Below are 19,121 nucleotides of genomic sequence, written 5' to 3' on the forward strand. Positions count from 1 at the left end.
ACGCATGCTTGGAAACTAAAGAATACATACAAAACAATTCAACACATGACATCACTTCTGAAGCTAAATTCTGTCATACGAGAATTTTTGTAAGAAAGTAACCTCTTCACTTTCCATAGGAGATTATCATGCAACAAAAAAACGAAAGAAGATTTGTCCGATAATCTGATCGTGTGTACGAGGCTTAAGTCTCAACTTTCCCCACCAGGGTGTTTACTCCCATGATGGGAGTCTACCCCATAGACTTGAATGGGGCTGTACCTGTAGTGGTAGATTATGCTCCCATTCAAGTCTAGGTGCAGTTACTGAGCAGGTGGTATGGGACAAGATTTTGGGCATTAGGCTGTATACACCAGGGGAGATCGCCACCATCAAGGAGAGGCATGTAGTCACCTAAATAGGGGGGGGGGGGGGTCTGACAGGGGGTCTAATCCCTCTACACTCTATCCAAAGCTAAATAAAAAAAGTTGTGCCTTAAGTTATTCTTTAAAATTGACAGTAGGGGTGATTTACTAAAACTGGAGAGCGCAAAAGCTGGTGCAGCTCTGCCAGAAACCAATTAGCTTCCAGGTTTTTTTTTTTTTTTTGTCAAAGCTTAATTGAACAAGCTGAAGTTAGAAGCTGATTGTGGTTTTGATGCAGAGCTGCACCAGATTTTGCACTTCAGTTTTAGTAAATCAACCCCAGTATCTGTATCTTACTTATATGAGATAGACAGACTCGATACTGCAGCAAGATATGTTTCTTCATAATGACCAAGCTTGCTTCAACACAGAACTGTAACAGATATAAATACCTAGGAAATCGCAGAGCGCCGAGTCTAGTACACGGAGGAGGAGGTTCAGTTGGGCGAGCTGTTTCTTCATACTCTCCTGGCTTTCCTCAAAGTTGTGGTGCTGGAATGCAGGCGAAGCAGATCAATGCATTGATCAGTCTGCTCTATCCAAACAATGCAAGCTTTGATAGGTTACAGCTGCTGTCAGCAAAATGATAAACGTGCCTCTTCATTCATACAGAATTTAGATTACTACGGGTTCCAATGCAAGGTTTACATATATGGACTGACATTCACAAGCAAAGCTTATAAACTGAACACATCACTTGCTAACATCTTTGCAAGAGTTAAAAGAGAAGCGTGGGATTTCAAACTAACAAACATATATATATACTTACCTAGGTGGATGCAGCATTAATCCAATGCTGCATCTGTCCCCCTCCGCCTCTACACCGAGAATGGAGCGATCAAAGACCGCTGATCACTCAAGTTCTTGGTTCTTCAGTGAGTGGTGACTGTCAGTCAATGGCTCTGTCCCTTCAGTGCTCACTGGAGCACCAGGCTGTGGTGGGGGGGAGGGACCAGAAACAGCTAGCTCCGACTCTCAGCAGCGAGAGGCTGAGCCAGCTGCCACTTAGGCATCTGGGTCGATCCCGTTATTAAAGTTGGGATCCCTCCAGAGCCTGGACAGGCTGAGAGACATCAACCAACAGCGGACTTTAGCCTGCTGCCAGCTAAATCTGGGTCACAGGAGTGCAGAACTAAGTGCACTCCTGTGACTCACACGAAAAGTAGGGCCAAAAAAGAGCTTTGACCCTAGCTCACCTTGAAGGCTCAACTATAATATCCCAAAGGCTTCCAAATATATTCTTAGAGCGGAACTTTATGCAAGAAATAGAAATAGGCAGGATTTTTAATGCAGAAGAGACATGATTTGTCTCATCTGAATTAAAGTTACCTTCCTGCCTATCCGCCCCTCTACAATCTCAAAGCCGACTGCACTTCCATGGGAGTGACGTCATATTGGCCTGTCCTATGAAAGTAGTCGATACCCAGAAGCCGGCCACTCCAAGTTGTCAGCGTCCGGCAGGGAGCTCCAGGTTGTCCATTGCTAGAGCCAAGGTGAGTATAGTTCCACTTTAAAGTGGAACCAAACCTACAATTGAAAAAAGAAAGTGGCTCTTGATTGCAGAAAATACATGTTGTGTCTCTTCCACAAAAAGGCAAACTTACCTGCCTGTTCGCTATCTTCTATTGAATGTACAGAGCTGTGCCAATCAGGGGACATTCCCGGCTTGAACGAATGGCTACCATCACATGTGCGGGAGTATAGTTATCCCCTGCTAGCCAATCAAGAGGCCATAGAACCGACACCGAAAAGAATCCCATGGATAAAACATCAGAAGCTGGCGAGGGATCGAAATGGTAGCATTGCTGGAACAAGGAGGGGAGTGTCTAAAGTACTAGTACTCCGCTTTAAGCAAGTTTTTTTATGTGTATTTGTTACTAAAGTTTAGTTCATAAATGAATCCAGGTTTTGGGTGGAGTGAGGAAAAGTTAGAACTTGTTATGGGGAGAAGGGACTAAAGCAATCAAATAGCCCTCCAACCAAATCAGTGTGTAGCACTGTAAAGCCTTCTTAACCACTTGCCTACTGGGCACTTTCACCCCCTTCCTGTCCAGGCCAATTTTCAGCTTTCAGCTCTGTCACGCTTTGAATGACAATTGCGCGGTCATGCTACACTGTACCCATATGAAATTTTTATCATTTTTTTCACACAAATAGAGCTTTCTTTTGGTGGTATTTCATCACATCTGGCTTTTTTATTTCTTACAAAAAAAAAGACAGAAAATTTAAAAAAAAAAAAAGTTTTTCTTATTTTCTGTGAGTAAATTTTGAAAATAAATAAATTTTTCTCCTTCACTGATGTGCGCTGATGAGGCGGCACTGATGGGCACTGATAGGCTGCACTGATGGGCACTGATGAGGTGGCACTGATGGGCACTGATGAGCACTGAGAGGTGGCACTACTGGGAACTGAGAGGCGGCACTGCTGGGCACTGAGAGACGGCACTGATAGGCGGCACTGATGGGCGACACTGATGGGTGGCACTGATGGATACTGACGGGTGGCACTGATCAGCACTGATGGGCAGCACCATCAGTGCCTAGATGAGCAGGAACTGATGGGCACTGACTGGCAGCACTATGGGCACTGACTGTGGGCACTGATGGGGGGCACTGATGGCGGGCACTGTGGGCAGTTGTGGCATTTTTTTCCCCTCTTCTGTAATCAGGGCACTGGTGATCAGTGCCCTGATTACATTCCTTTGTGTCCCCTTACTGGTGATCGAGCTCTCCTCTTCCTCACACTGCAGTCTCCGTGTGAGGAAGAGAGCTGGCGATGAGAGATGATCTTATATGTTTACATTTGAGATCATCTCTCATTGCACGGTCCGATCACGTGGTAAATGGCCACTGTGATTGGCCATTTGCCACGATCTGTAATTGGCTGTGTCCAAGGGACACGGCCAACACAGATTTTCCCCGATGCACGCTCGCGGGAGCGCGCGGGGAGCCTGTTACTGGGAGGCCGTTTAAAGACGGCCTCCCAGAAATTTGAGTCCGCGCTGTAGCCGTACTTCGGCTATAGCACGGGCTGGAAGTGGTTAAAACAGAAGGTGTCTACGTCTTATCCCATCACATATTACTTACCTTGTTACTGCAGAAAAATATACTCACCTTTCTTCCACTTCCTCCCTCTGCGGCCGCGGCCCGCGCCGTCACTTCCTCTTTGCATTGATTCCTGGGAGCTGAACGTCATCGCTCCCAGGAATCCATGCGCCTGCACCGGCCCCGCTTGTCACTTCCGGTGCGGCGCCTCATTCCCTGCTAAACAGCTTCTGGGCATGCCCAGAAGCTGTGGAGGGATGACGCACGCGCACCGGAAGTGACGAGCGGGGCCGGTGCAGGCGCATTCTGGGAGAAGAGGACGCAGAAGAGGACACAGAAGAGGACGCAGAAGAGGACGCAGAAGAGGACGCAGAAGAGGACGCAGAAGAGGACGCGCTGGCTTCAGCTGCCCACATCCGAGATGGCAGCGCTGGAGAAGAAATTTTTAATGAAAGTATTTCTTCTAAAATGTAAGTGCGACCCGTGACAGTTCAGAGGTTATCCATTGTGGAATGTACTAGCCTTGACTGTCCGGGGGGTATTTTAATTAAAAAATGTTTTCGTGGCCAGAACTCCGCTTTCAGTACAGTTTGTGAGGTCACACAAATTGCTTTACACACCATCAGCCAGCTTCACATCCAGAACTGCTGGTGTGTAGTGCAAATATAGCCCAATATTACTGAGCCATTTATTCCAAACTATATACAGCTGTTTCAGACCTTTTGGCCATCAGTGCAGTGTATTGAAACCATTGCTTCTATGGAGTAGGATCTGCTCAACAAGGCTGTATAACCAAATGGGTTATGGTGAGAAAGGATTAAAGCAATCAAAAAGCCCTTCAACTGAATCATTTAATAGCACAGCAAAGCATTCTTTAAACAGAAGGCGTTCACATTATTCAACTCTATGGTAAATATGCCTTTCTGGAAACTGAAACCAAAAATGCAGTACATCTTTTAGCACAAAATGCAGAGAAGTGAATGTGGCCTCAGAGAATATCTTAGAGCAGCCTTTCTCAACCTTCTCAACATGGACATAGAGGAACCTGTGAAATAACTTTCTGGTCTTGGGGAACCCCTGCTAAAAATTACTATATCTTCAACTCATGGTACATTAGTGTGATGGTCAGTGGGAAGAATGCTCCTTACACTTGCGGAGATTGGGAAGAATTCCCCCCATACAGATCGCTAAAAGGATCAATGGTGTCAGTGGGAAGTTACCAGAGAGGCAGAAATTGCTGATTACTCAAAGACCATCCTCTGGAGGAACCAACTGTTCCATGGAAGCCTGGTTGAGAAAGGCTGTCTTAGGTGCCTGTGAAGGTGTCACCAACTCTCCAAAAGGATTCAGTAAATAAAGTGTGAAATGGCTGTACGCATTTCAGCAGCTTCTCATTTTAACCACTTTAGCCCTGCTCACTATGCCTCCACTGCGGCACAGTGGCTCGTAATCGTCCAGCGACGTAGACCTATGTCGCTGGACTCCTCCCCTTGTGGGCGGCGCTCACGCGCCGCCGGAGGCTCGCTCCCGCTGTATTCATTCACAGCGGGAGTCGGGCCAGGGGAGGAGCAGCGGCGATCACCGCTGCTCTTCCCCGATCGTCGGGGAATCGAGTTTGGAGATCCGCCCGCTTGTGTAAACAAAGTGCGCGGATCTCCTAAGTGACAGACAGTGACAGATTGCAGGGTTCAGCAAAGCTGAACCTGCGATCTGTCCCTGTGTCACTCAGTCACCTCCCCCCACAAACGTTAGTAAGCACCAGGCATACATTAACCCCTCCCTCTCCAATAAAATTAACCCCTTCCCTGCCAGTATCATTTTTACAGTAACAGTGCATATTTATAGCACTGATTACTGCAGTAATGTCACTGGTACTCCCAAAAGTGTCAAAAATGTCAGTTAGGGGTCCGATCTGTCCGCCGCAATGTCGCAGTCCCGCAAAAAAAAAAAAAAAAAAAATCGCAGATCGCCGTCATTACTCGTTAAAAAAAAAAAAACACCAGAAATGACAGAAATCTTTCCCTTAGTTAGTAAACGCAATAACTTTTGCGCAAACCAATCAAAATACGCTTATTGTGATTTTGTTTACCAAACATAGGTAGCAGAAAACAAATTGGCCAAAAATTAAAAAAAATTTTGATTTTTACATTTTTTTGGGGGGAATTTCATATAAAAAAAATGTGAAAAATATTGTTATTTTTTCAAAATTTACGTATTTTTTTGTTTATAGCGCAAAAAGTAAAAATCGCACAGGTGATCAAATACCACCAAAAGAAAGCTCTGTTTGTGGGAAAAAAAGGACGTAAATTTTGTTTGGGTACAGCGTCGCACGACTGCACAATTGTCAGTTAAAGTTGCACAGTGCCGAATTGCAAAAAGTGGCCTGGACAGCAAAATCCTCCGGTGGTAAAGTGGTTAACACAATCTTTTTACTTTTTATTTAGACCAAAATTCTTATAAGCAGACATTTACTACTGACCACCAACTCCATGAATCCAGCGAAGCACCAGAAGGCATCCACCTCGTTCTGTGTGACATAGAGGATAGGGGACAGAAGATCGCTCATTCCCTGGACATAGCCTGAACAGAAACAGACTCCATAAGTGAAATGGCTACAGGAAAAGGGGCTCAAGAAAGACAACTCAAAGCATCATACCCAAATCGAAATTTAACATGCAGTATGTCATCAAGACGTCATTGAGAAGACCCAGGCCTGGGTTATCATTCCCTTCGTAAAACTTATTGTTTCGGTCAGTACGGCTGACATCTCTCTCTGTAGAAAATATAAAAACAAAAAAATTATTCATGCAAATCTGATATTTTTGTTTCTTAAAGCCAAAATTTATCCATAACAACTTGATAAAAAATAATGTTCTTTTTAAAGAAACATACATTCCACATTAAAAATGATGCTACCAAAAGTGTGCTGTAAATTCTAAATTGTGCTGTAAAAGTGTGTGCTGTAAATTGCCTCCAGCATCGCACCTGTTCCTTCCTCCTGGAGGCTGCCATTTTGCTGAAGCCCAGAGCCCCTATGCAGCAGTAAATCTTTAGGTTGTCAGCAGATCGGCCTCTAGTGGCTCTGATTTTCGGCAAATTGACAAAAAATAAATAGCAACTGAACATGTGCAAAGCACGGTAAGACAGTGTATTTTAAAAAAACAGCACAGGCACTTATTTTTAATGTTTTACATAGCTTTACTTGCATAAGGGGCCAACCTGAAGTGATCTAGCAGGACTTAATTTTCTGACTAAAGTGCCACATTAAGATATACAGGAAACAGTGATCAGCCTAAAAGCCAGTGTTGACAGGTTTTGGGCTTGTGTCGATGGGCAAATGCAGTGTGCTTCCAGGCAGCAGTTCACTGACTGATTATACAGTATCTCACTAAAGTGAGTACACCCCTCACATTTTTGTAAACATTTTATTATATCTTTTCATGTGACAACACTGAAGAAATGGCACTTTGCTACAATGTAAAGTAGTGAGTGTACAGCTTGTATAACAGTGTAAAATTGCTGTCCCCTCAAAATAACTCAACACACAGCCATTAATGTCTAAACCTCTGGCAACAAAAGTGAGTACACCCCTAAGTGAAAATGTCCAAACTGGGCCCAAAGTGTCAATAATTTGTGTGGCCACCATTATTTTCCAGCACTGCCTTAACCCTCTTGGGAACGGAGTTCACCAGAGCTTCACAGGTTGCCACTCCTCCATGACGACATCACGAATCTGGTGGATGTTAGAGACCTTGCACTCCTCCACCTTCTTTTTGAGGATGCCCCACAGATGCTCAAAGGGGTTTAGGTCTGGAGACATGCTTGGCCAGTCCATCACCTTTACCCTCAGCTTCTTTAGCAAGGCAGTGGTCACCTTGGAGGTGTGTTTGGGGTCGTTATCATGTTGGAATTCTGTCCTGCGGCCAAGTCTCCAAAGAGAGGGGATCATGCTCTGCTTCAGTATGTCACAGTACATGGCATTCATGGTTCCCTCAATGAACTGTAGCTCCCCAGTGCCGGCAGCACTCATGCAGCTCCAGACCATGACATTCCCACCTCCATGCTTGACTGTAGACAAGACACACTTTTCTTTGTACTCCTCACCAGGTTGCCGCCACACACGCTTGACACCATCTGAACCAAATAAGTTTATCTTGGTCTTATCAGACCACAGGACATGGTTCCAGTAATCCATGTCCTTAGTCTGCTTGTCTTCAGCAAACTGTTTGCAGGCTTTCTTGTTCATCATCTTTAGAAGAGGCTTCCTTCTGGGACGACAGCCATGCAGTGCAGACCAATTTGATGCAGTGTACGGCGTATGGTCTGAGAACTGACAGGCTGACCCCCCACCCCTTCAACCTCTGCAGCAATGCTGGCAGTACTCAAACGTCTATTTCTTAAAGACAGCCTCTGGATAGGACGCGGAGCACATGCACTCAACTTCTTTGGTCAACCATGGCGAGGCCTGTTCTGAGTGGAACCTGTCCTGTTAAGCCGCTGTATGGTCTTGGCCACCGTGCTGCAGCTCAGTTAAGGGTCTTGGTAATCTTCCTTTAGCCTATGCCATCTTTATGTAGAGCAACAATTCTTTTTTTCAGATCCTCAGAGAGTTCTTTGACACGAGGTGCCATGTTGAACTTCCAGTGGCCAGTATGAGAAAATGAGAGCGATAACACCAAATTTAACACACCTGAGACCTTGTGACACTACACTAACGAATCACATGAGACCGGGGAGGGAAAATGGCTAATTGGGCCCAGATTGGACATTGTCACTTAGGGGTGTACTCACGTTTGTTGCCAGCAGTTTAGACATTAATGGCTGTGTGTTGAGTTATTTTGAGGGGACAGCAAATTTACGCTGTTATACAAGCTGTACACTCACTACGTTACATTGTAGCAAAGTGTTGCCACATGAAAAGATATAAGAAAATATTTACAAAAAGGTGGGTGTACTCACTTTTGTGAGATACTGTAACTGTTGCCTGGAGTTGTTAACTAAATGAAACAGAGAGACCCCCCCCCCTTCCCCATTCTTCTTCCCTCTGCCCATTTGTTTCTTCCCTTCGCACCTTCACCTCTCCTATCTTATCCTACCTTCTCTGCTATCAAAATCTCCCCTCCCCTACATCCTTCCAGGGCCTTAGCTTGAGATGAGCTTGGGTGTGCCAGGTTTGGTCCCAACCCAAGTTTGGCTGAACCCAGAAGGCAGCTGCCAGTGCTGGGCCAATCAGCTGCCAGGAAGGGACATCTTTGGCCTAATATGTGACCATACTAGGTCAATGATGTGTCACCAATATCTCCGCCTCTTTGTGTATGTGCAGCTGTGGGGCAAGGAAATCTCCTCCCTGCAGCTGATTGGTCTGACACGGACAGCTGCCTTCTGGGTTCAAACTGAACCCAACCTCATCCCCAATCTTAACCCCAACTTTTCAAGATACCTCCTAATAGGCTTGTAGGCCTAGATACTACATGCATAAAAAAGCACTAATGTTTATGGCATGCTAGCATATATTGTATGCTTCGTGTTAAGCTTTGTTAATTTATGTGCACATTGTTCTATTTTCATTGAACCACAGTTCTCAAAAAATGTGCATACCCTGGCAGAAATGTTGGCATTGATATTGAAAAAATGATTGATCATGCCAAAGAACAGTATTTTTTTCTTTTAAGGATAGTGATCATAGGAAACCATTTATTATCCCATAGTTATTGGACTTCTTTTTAAAAATCAGAATGATAGCAGAGCCCAAATGGCTCTGATCAAAAGTTTACATACATGTTTGCCTTTGGTACAGACATAGAAGGTGACACACAGATAAAATGGCAATTAAAAGGTTAAGGCCCCTTTCACACGGGACGGAACCATCCAAGCAGAACCCACTTGGTCAGCGAGGGATCTCTTTGTTAATCCCCACTGAGCAGGCGGAATTAAATGTTCGTGTCTGCTCCGCCTTGCAGAGCGGACATGGCCCACACTCCTCTATGGGGCAGTCAGATGGAAACAGACTGCATGTCCATTTCTATCCGATTGTCAGCTGATCCGTTGGACGGATGGAAACCATATCGCCATACGTCTGTTTTCAGCAGACTTAGTTGGTTTGGATGCCTGACAGGTGTCAGCGGACACATGTACACTGACATCCAACACCTCACAGAGGACAATTTGTGGTCTGATCTTTCCGCTGGTGTAAAAGGGGCCTAATTTCCCACCACATCTGTGGTTTTTTAAATTGCAATTAGTGTCTGTGTAAAAATACTGTAGCCAATCAGTTTGTTAGCCATCATGTGGATGCACTGAGCAGGCTAGATACTGAGCCATAAGGAGCAGAAAAGAACTGCCAAAAGACTTGCGTAACAAGGTAATGGGACTTTAAATGGATGGAAAATGATATAACAAGATTTTCAAAGCCTTGAATCTGCCATTTAGCACTGTTCAATCACAAATTAGGAAGTGAAAAATTTGGGGATCTTGCTACCAAGTCAAGGTCAGGTAGACCAAAAAAGATTGCAGCCACAACTGCCAGAAGACTTATTTGGGATACAAAGAAATACTCACAGGTAACCTCAGGAGAAATACAGGCTGCTCTGGAAAAAGACATCAGGTCTAAAGAGGAAGAGGATGCTTTGAAATGTGTCACCTGACTATTCCGATGTCTCCGATTGGACGGCAACTCCGGCACACGCCGCTGTGTGGGTTTCAGCTTGTCTGCTGACGGTTCCGATCCGGACGGATATTCCCAGCTACACAGTGTTACACCACCTGCCCCAAATGCCGGGGACACCTCCATTAGGCGTAGACAACTAGTTGCACCAAATGCCTGTTATAGAACCACTTTTATGAGTAGCTTAGTACTTTTTTACATTCAATTTGTGTTTTAAACTGCTACACCCAGGCTGGCGCCCCCGTTTATCCTCTCTTAATCATAGCCAGGCTATGATTAAGGCTTTTTGCCGAAACGCGTAAGCCACTGTATTCTGTACACTCCACTCGATGCAATAAAGTGACTTTTTCCAGAAGGACAGGTTGCCGGCTCTCTACCTTATACCTCCATGTTAAAATTAGTGTTGGGAAGACATTCTGAAGAGGAGCACCGTCAGTCCACCTCCGAGGGGAATCTGTCTGGGCATTGCACTTTTCTTCTTACGACAATATGACGATACTTGAACAAAATGAGCTGCATGATAGAGTTGCCAGAAAGAAGCCTTTACTACACCAATGCCACAAACATGCCCGGTTACAATATGCACAAAAAGAACATGCCTCACAGCTTCTGGCACACTAATCTGGAGTGACAATCCCAAAATAGAGGATTAAGGTTATAACCATAAGCGCTATGTTTGTAGAGGGGTCAACAATGACAAGAATACCATCCCCACTGTGAAGCATGGTGGTGGCTCACTTGGAGGTTTTGGGGGTGTGTGAACTCTAAAAGGCACGGGGAATCTTGTGAAAATTGATGGCAAGATGAATGCAGCATGTTATCAGAAAATACTGGCAGAAAATTTGCATTCTTCCCCACAAAAGCTTTGCATGGATGCGCTTTACAGAAGAAAAAGGTGAAGGACCTGGAGTGGCCATCATAGTCTCCTGACCTTCATATCTTTGAGCCACTCTGGGGAGATCGCAAACATGCCGTTCATGCAAGCTGACCAAAGACTTTGCATGACCTACATAGTTACATAGTGAGGTGGAAAAAAGACACCAGTCCATCCAGTTCAACCTATGATGTGTGTGTGTGTTTGCTGTTAACCGTACATTGTATACCCCTGTATGTTGTGGTCTTTAAGGTGCCCATCTAATAGTTTTTTGAAACAATCGATGCTCCCTGCTGATACGACTGCTTGTGGAAGAGAATTCCACATCCTTACTGCTCTGACAGTGAAGAACCCCCTACGTACTTTAAGGTTAAACCGCCTTTCCTCTAGTTTTAGTGAGTGGCCACGTGTCTTATTGTATCTCCTTTCTCTGAATAGTTTGTTTCTTATGCTAGGGTCGCCAGTACAGTATTTGTACATTGATATCATATCCCCCCTCAATCGTCTCTTCTCCAGAGAGAATAAGTTCAGTGCTTGTAGTCTTTCCTCATAGCCGATGTCCTCCATTCCCCTAATTATTTTTGTTGCCCTTCTCTGGACTCTCTCCAGTTCCAGCACATCCTTCCTGAGGACCGGTGCCCAGAACTGGACAGCGTACTCCAGATGTGGCCGGACCAGAGTCTTGTAGAGCGGGAAAATAATCTCTTTATTTCTGGAGTGAATCCCTTTTTTATACATCCCAGTATTCTGTTGGCTTTGCTTGCTGCGGCTTGGCATTGCATGCCACTGCCAAGCCTGTTGTCTACCAGTACCCCCAAGTCCTTTTCCATCCTAGACTCACCCAGAGGTCCCCCCCCTATTAATACCTAGAGGCATTTTGCCAAGACGAATGGGCAGCTATACCATCGGAAAACATTTGGGACAACTATTACAAAAGACTGCACACTTTCATTGATGCTATAGGGGGAAATACATAGTATTAGGAACTAAAGGGGTGCAGACTTTTGAACATGGGGCATTTTTTATGTGTTTACTTGTTGCCCTGTTTTGCTTTAGGATTGGGCCATTCTGGTATGACCTACAGTTACAGAATATGAATCCCATAAGAAATAAAAGAAATGTGTTTTGCCCGCTCACTCATGTTTTATTTTAAAATGGTACATACTGTATATTACCAATTCTCCAAGGGTATGCAAATTTTTGAGCACAACTGTATGTAAATACCAACCTCTTACCACCAATGATCGCGGTTGTAATGCTTTGCATTGGTGGACTTAACCTATAAAAAGGTGCCATTCGGTTTTACAGTAATTGTGCTTTTCTAGCAGTCTTATAATATACTCGGATCATCAGTAGATTTTTCTTAGCTGTAGTACTCAGACTAGAGGTCAATAACCAGGATTCTACAATATCCCTTCATCTAATCTCTTTATATAGAATACAGTCCTCCTAGGTGACACCTGTACATCACACAGGAGCTTCCTGACCAACCTGCAGCAAAGCCAGCATGAATCCATCGTGTTTACCAACCTATTAGGCTGCGATATCCGCGCAGCAGAGAATTCCTCTTCTCTTGATCTTCGCTCACAGATTTCCACTGCAGCTTCATACGGAAATACTCATCCCTGCAAACAGCAAGAACATGTGTTGAACAGTGTCCCACGGAGATGGCACCGGGCCCATGCTATCTGCCCGCTTGTTTGGTTCTGTCACAGTTTACAACTTGCAAGATGCGTGGGTGGGATTGCATTAACCCCTCCATGCTTAGTGCAAGAGACACCAAACACAGATTACATAATCATCGTGGAGTGGTATTTTATTTATTACAGGTGTCAATTTATGCATTTATAGTGTAGATTCACATAAGTCCCTGGCCTCAAGGAGCTTACAATATAAGGTCCCTAACTCACATTCATACATACACATACTAAGGGCCAATTTAGACAGGAGCCAATTACCCAAGCAGCCTGTCTTTGGAGTGTGGGAGGAAACTCACGCAGACACAGGGAGAACATGCTAACTCTAGGAAGGTAGTGCCCTTGTTGGGATTTAAAGCGGAGTTCCGCCTCCCCCTCCAAAATTTAAAAGTCAGCAGTTACACATACTGTACACATACTGTAGCTGCTGACTTTTATATTAGGACACTTACCTGTCCTGGAGTCCAGCAATGTCGGCACTGAAGCCGATGTTTCCATCGGCTGTCGGGTGCTGCCGCCATTGCCGGTCAGGGAGTCCGGCAGTGAAGCCTTGCGGCTTCATGGGCGGGTCCCTAGTGCGCATGCACGAAGTGCGCTGCGCATTCCTACTGGATCTGCGGCGGAGGAGGGAGCCGAGTTTCTGAGGGACAGCGCCGCAGCATAGTATCCCGGAAGTGGTTAAGGGTACCTGTCAAAAACAGGTACCCGTTCCCCGCCTCTCCCCTGAACAGGGGCCAAATGTGGCACCGAAGGGGGATGGAAACAAAAGAGCGGAAGTTCCACTTTTGGGTGGAACTCCGCTTTACTGTAAACAGATGACCCTAGTGCTGCCAGGTGGAAGTGCTAACCACTTAGCCACTGTGCTGCAGCTTTAATAATTCTAGTAGAACGATATGGAAAACTTTCAGATTATCAGAAGAAAAAAATATTTTGAATGAAAATGGAGTGGCTGGAAGCAAGATATCCAGCATCCACTTAACAGACAGGTAAAATACTATGGAAGAAAAGAGGGATTCCTACGCTTATTTAAACAAATGTAAAATGTTTTCAAAGAAGTTTATTGACTTGGTCAGCCTCCCTCAACCGATGCCAGAGAATGAATCCAAATATAAGCATACACAAATGTGTACCAGACCATAGAGTCAATGAGACCAAGAATTCTAATGGTTCACACTTCGACCATAAAAAGGAAAAAGAAGCCAACATGTTTCTGGGGGCTGCAACCCTCCTCCTTCATCAGGGCTTAGAAAATGACATAAGTTTGAGTTAGCCCAAATAAATCTATAACCATCCTGCTACTGGCCATATTGTGTTTGCAGCCCTGAAGGAGAGCTTTTCACCAGACAAAGTGATTCTAAACCTAATTTTTTTTTTCTTTAAAATGACAAACATGTCATACTTACCTGATCTATGCAATGGGTTTGTACAGAGCAGCCCAGATTCTCCTCTTCTCGGGTCCCCTGCCGGCACTCTGGGCTCCTCTCCCCCTGCAGAGTGCCCCCTATAGCAAGCCCAATGCTTCGGGGGCACTCGTGCATGCTCGCTCCCGAGTCAGCTCTGTGCATCAATGGACTGCTACAGTGCTGTTAAGCCCCAACCCCCCACTCTCTCATCCCTGGCTGTGATTGACTGCAGTAGGAGCCAATGGTTCGAGATCTGAATGAGCAACATTGGGGGGGGGGGGGGGTGTCAGATGTAGCTGCATGCAAAAGGTTTTTTACATTAATACAGAGAATAAGGTAAATAAACCTTCTGCCTTTAGGAGCACTTAGATATAGATCCATTCAGTTATAGATTTATTTACGCTCTCACCAGCTGTCCTGTACAAGGGGTCAGGGGACAGTTTGTAAGTAGTCCTTTGGTAATGTGAAAAAGGGGCATGAATCTAGATCTTAAAGTGAAGATAAGAAGGTAGGGTTTGTGCCAGGCCAATAAGGAATATTTACCAATCCCCCATCTGCTAAGCTGTGCATGGAAAAGCAGTTATGGCAGAATAGAAAGTAGGGTTTGTGCGGTCATAAAAATCCTACCTGTCAGGTGTGGTTTTTAAATTTTAAGTTTAATTCCGTTTTACATTTTTAGCTAGGGGAGGGTCAAGTGTTTGGAAGTCAAAACTCAATTTCATTGCGGGACGCATCAGCATTATGGTTGCCTTTAAGGGCCAGTTGTATCTGGGGTGAGCTACGTACATACTGCAGGGTTCATGATTGCGTTACATACAGAGTGCAAAGTTCAGGGCTACGTTACATACAGAGTGCAGTATTTAGGGGTGCCCTATGCATAGAGTGCAGAGTTCTGAAGTATGCTATGTACAGAGTGCAGAGCTCAGGGGTGCATTATGTACAGAGTGCAGGGTTTATGGTTGCCTTTAAGGGCCAGTTGTATCTGGGGTGAGCTACGTACATACTGCAGGGTTCATGATTGCGTTACATACAGAGTGCAAAGTTCAGGGCTCCGTTACATACAGAGTGCAGGTTTTAGGGGTGCCCTATGCATAGAGTGCAGAGTTCTGAAGTATGCTATGTACAGAGTGCAGAGCTCAGGGGTGCATTATGTACAGAGTGCATGGTTTACGGGTTCCCCTATGCACAGAGTGCAGAGCTCAGGGATGCACTATGTACAGAGTGCAGGGTTTACGGGTTCCCCTATGCACAGAGTGCTGAGCTCAGGGGTGCCCTATGTACACAGTGCAGAGTTCAGGGGTGCACTATGTATACAGTGCAGAGCTCCGGGGTGCACTATGTATACAGTGCAGAGCTCCAGGGTGCACTATGTATACAGTGCAGAGCTCCAGGGTGCACTATGTATACAGTGCAGAGCTCAGGGGTGCACTATGTATACAGTGCAAAGCTCAGGGGTGCGCTATTTGTATACAGTGCAGAGTTCAGGGGTGCGCTATGTATACAGTGCAGAGTTCAGGGGTGCGCTATGTATACAGTGCAGAGCTCAGGGGTGGACTATGTATACAGGGCAGAGTTCAGGGGTGCGCTAGGTATACAGTGCAGAGTTCAGGGGTGCACTATGTATACAGTGCAGAGCTCAGGGGTGCACTATGTATACAGTGCAGAGTTCAGGGGTGCACTAAGTACACAGTGCAGGGTTTAGAGGTGCGCTACCTATAGAATGCAAAGTTCAGGGGTGCGCTGTGTAGAGAGTTCAGGGTTTTCTTACCTTGCAGGAGGATAGTTTTCTCTCTCTCTCTGGAGATCTGTTCCTGCCGTGAGGGCGTGCTGGGATCTGTTACATCCAGGAAACGCTGAGAGTAAAGCTATCCCTTGTAAACACAGAAGGCTTTTGTGTTTACATGTGACAGCGGGGTGCGGGAGTGGAGGGCGCCACGTTATGGCTGAAAAACTGGGTGTAGGGGCCACATGACAAAGTTGACATTGTGTTTGACATATGTGTTCTAGAGCAGGAATTCCAAAACTAAGGCCCTGCAGTTGTTCAGGAACTACAATTCCCATCATGCCTAGTCACGGCTGTGAATTTCAGAGTTTTACAATGCCTCATGGGATGTGTAGTCCTGCAACAGCTGCAGGGCTGTAGTTTGGGAATCCCTGTTGTAGAGTATTCAGCATTCACACTAGTTCTTTGTGGTGGAAGCCTTGTGCTGAAAACTACTATTGCTGACCTCCAACCACTGAAAGCAAAAATATCAATAATTTACGGGGATAAAAACCAAGATGGGATTTGCCTTCAGTCACCAGCCACATTTTCTCTTTATCTGTTTTCACACTGGTTTTAGTGAGTGTATTGAAATCTGTGTAGGATGAAAAGTATTTCCATCACTGTTGTAACCCCCCCCCCTTTTTCTGCCAAAAAATTTGCATCACCGGACCTATCACCATATGTCAGCTTTGTTTAGGGTATGCAAAAAACGTAAGGACAGTTGAGCGGGATAAATGCTGTAGTTACAAAGTTATCCACCAGAGGGCTTACACAATTATGCAGTATGCAAACATGCTTACGTTTTCCTACGGACTAAAGCTTTTCTCTCTTCTGCTGTGCTGTCCCATGGATAATAACCCAGAAGAAACTTCCAGGCATCTTTCCGTACTGCCGAACATAAGCCCTAAAAATCAAACAAATAACACATCTTTAATTGAATAGATCCCCATGTGCTTCAATATATCTGCAATGAGCTTTATTCTCTTTCTCTGCAGGGAGTCAGCCCCATCTTGTGGGCAATAATGGAAGTGCAGGGTCTGCAGTGGATGCTGCAGTGTTAAGACCTAATCTCTTCTCTCCAGCAGGACTCACCCCAGAAAATATCCTCTTCTTCAGACTCTCCACATCTATCACTCGTCCTTCAGAATCGATGCAAGATTCCCATTCCTGTTCGCTGACAGGTGCCTGGCGCTGTATGACTGGCCGTTCGCCCAAATCCACTTGCTGCAATAGATTTTTTTTTTTGGTTGTTAGCGTACTGCCTGAAACCCACAATGACAATCCCCAAGACTCTCAATAACACTTAACATACTGAACTGCGGCAAATGCAACTGTAATTACAAAATCCCTTTCAAGGATAAGTGCACATTCAAAAACACATCATCTCCTTTACTAGACCAAGACAAATAAAGAAAGCTTGACAACACAACTCTTTATTTTTCCCTTTTTTGCTGTCTTTCGAGAGCCATTATCAAGTGTCCTGCCTGTTTAAATTTCCTTTGGTTTCTATTAAAGCCCAAAACAAAAAAATGAATATATTGCAGCTTACCAATCATTGGATGTGGTGGCTGAATTAGTTTTCCTTTTTTTTTTAAGGCTTTTTCCCCTCTGTTTTCACCTGGTGATATGACCAGTATCAAACTTCCTGCATTACTTTAGGTTGGTGGCTGCCCCCCCAGGCTGCCCGTGTGAAAGAGGCCATAGTGTCCTAGCCTGGATTCTAACCGAGGATCACAGTGCAGCTCTGACTAAGCAGGAGAACATTGCTTTTCCCACAGAAAGCAAGAGTTCCACCTCTGCAGATGCATAAAGAAAAAGAGGGAAGCGCCTTCTTGAGTGTGGTAAAAGCAGATTTTAATACAAAACAATGTAGTGACTTACATGTAGGTAAGCTAGTCAGTGCATAGCACTCCGAGGGTGACTGATGTGGGTTGCATCCAGGTGTCCAGGCGTCAGCTTGATGTCCGGGCAACTGAGAGAGACCCGCTCTAGCCTTACGGGTTTGCCGTACAGCGATGGAGACCGGTGCGTCGGCCGACGGACGGCGGTAGCGCCTGACGTCACAGGGTGGTGTGGGCAGTCTGGGCATCACAACGCGTTTCGGAGCATGCGCCAATGTCCTGTCCTGGACATGCGCACTCCTTAGTCAAGTGTCAGATGCAGGCAGGGGCAGGCTTTTCTACTCAGACTATAGCGGCTTTAGAAAGAAAATGGACTTCAAGATAATGAACACCTTTTGTTTTGATGCACCTGGAATGTACTTGGCCTAAATAAACTTAGCATTTCTTTGGGTTTAAATAAAGTGCCTTGAAAGTATTCATATCCGTTGAAATGTTCCACATTTAATTGTATTTTATTGGGATTTTATGGGCTAGACCAACACAATGTGGCACATAATTGTGAAGTGAAAGGAAAATAATAAGTGGTTTCAAGATTTTTTACAAATAAATAGCTGAAAAGTGTGGCATGCATTTGTATTCAGCCCCCTTTACTCTGATACCCCTAACTAAAATCTAGTGAAACCGATTGCCTTCAGAAGTTACCCAATTAGTAAATAGAGTCCACCAGTGTGCAATTTAATCTTCGTATAAATACAAATACAGCTATTCTATGAAGCTCCTAGAGGTTTTTTTTTAGAGAACCTTAGTGAACAAACAGAATCGTGAAGGTCAAGGAATACACCAGACAGGTCAGGGATAAAGTTGTGGAGAAGTTTAAATCAGGATTAGGTTATAAAAAAATATCTCAAGCTTTGAACATCTCACAGAGCAGAGTTCGTTCAATCCATCATCCGAAAATGGAAAGAGTATGGCATAACTGCAAACCTACCAAGACATGGCCGTCCACCCAATCTGACAGGCCGGGCAAGGAGAGCATTAATCAGAGAAGCAGCCAAGAGGCCCGTTGGTAACTCTGGAGGAGCTGCAGAGATCAACAGCTCAGGTGGGAGAATCTGTCCACAGGACAACTATTAGGCCCCTTTCACACAGGCGGACCGTTCAGATCCACCTGTCCGTTTTTTTGGCAGATCTGAACGGTCCCCCCATGCATTCCTATGGGGCATCGGATGTCAGCGGAGACATGTCCGCTGACATCCGATCCAATTCTTCAAATCTGGAAGGATGGAAACCCTATTTTCCATCCGTCCAGCGGATCAGATCGGATGGGATCGGATGAGAACGGACCGACGGTCCATTCCCATCCGATTTCCCCCATAGAGATGCATGGGGAATTGACAGCTGTGTCTCCACACACAGCGCAGAGACACA

General features: G+C 45.2%; 1 protein-coding gene across 2 annotated transcripts in view; it reads right to left on the reverse strand.

Moving 5' to 3' along the window:
• TBC1D17 (TBC1 domain family member 17) overlaps nucleotides 1–19,121 on the reverse strand; it is a 149,896-nt gene that overhangs the window by 20,144 nt on the left and 110,631 nt on the right. For both annotated transcript variants that reach the window (XM_082273566.1, XM_082273565.1), the window contains exons 8-13: nucleotides 16,945–17,076; nucleotides 16,653–16,756; nucleotides 12,518–12,612; nucleotides 6,106–6,222; nucleotides 5,929–6,029; nucleotides 797–896 (exon numbers count right to left, since the gene is read on the reverse strand). In XM_082273566.1, the coding sequence (XP_082129692.1) occupies nucleotides 797–896; nucleotides 5,929–6,029; nucleotides 6,106–6,222; nucleotides 12,518–12,612; nucleotides 16,653–16,756; nucleotides 16,945–17,076 (649 nt within the window). The remainder of the gene's footprint in view (nucleotides 1–796; nucleotides 897–5,928; nucleotides 6,030–6,105; nucleotides 6,223–12,517; nucleotides 12,613–16,652; nucleotides 16,757–16,944; nucleotides 17,077–19,121) is intronic.

The sequence above is a fragment of the Pelophylax lessonae genome (genome assembly GCF_965119305.1).
Source record: "Pelophylax lessonae genome assembly, chromosome: 12".
In the NCBI taxonomy this organism is placed as follows: Eukaryota; Metazoa; Chordata; class Amphibia; order Anura; family Ranidae; genus Pelophylax; species Pelophylax lessonae.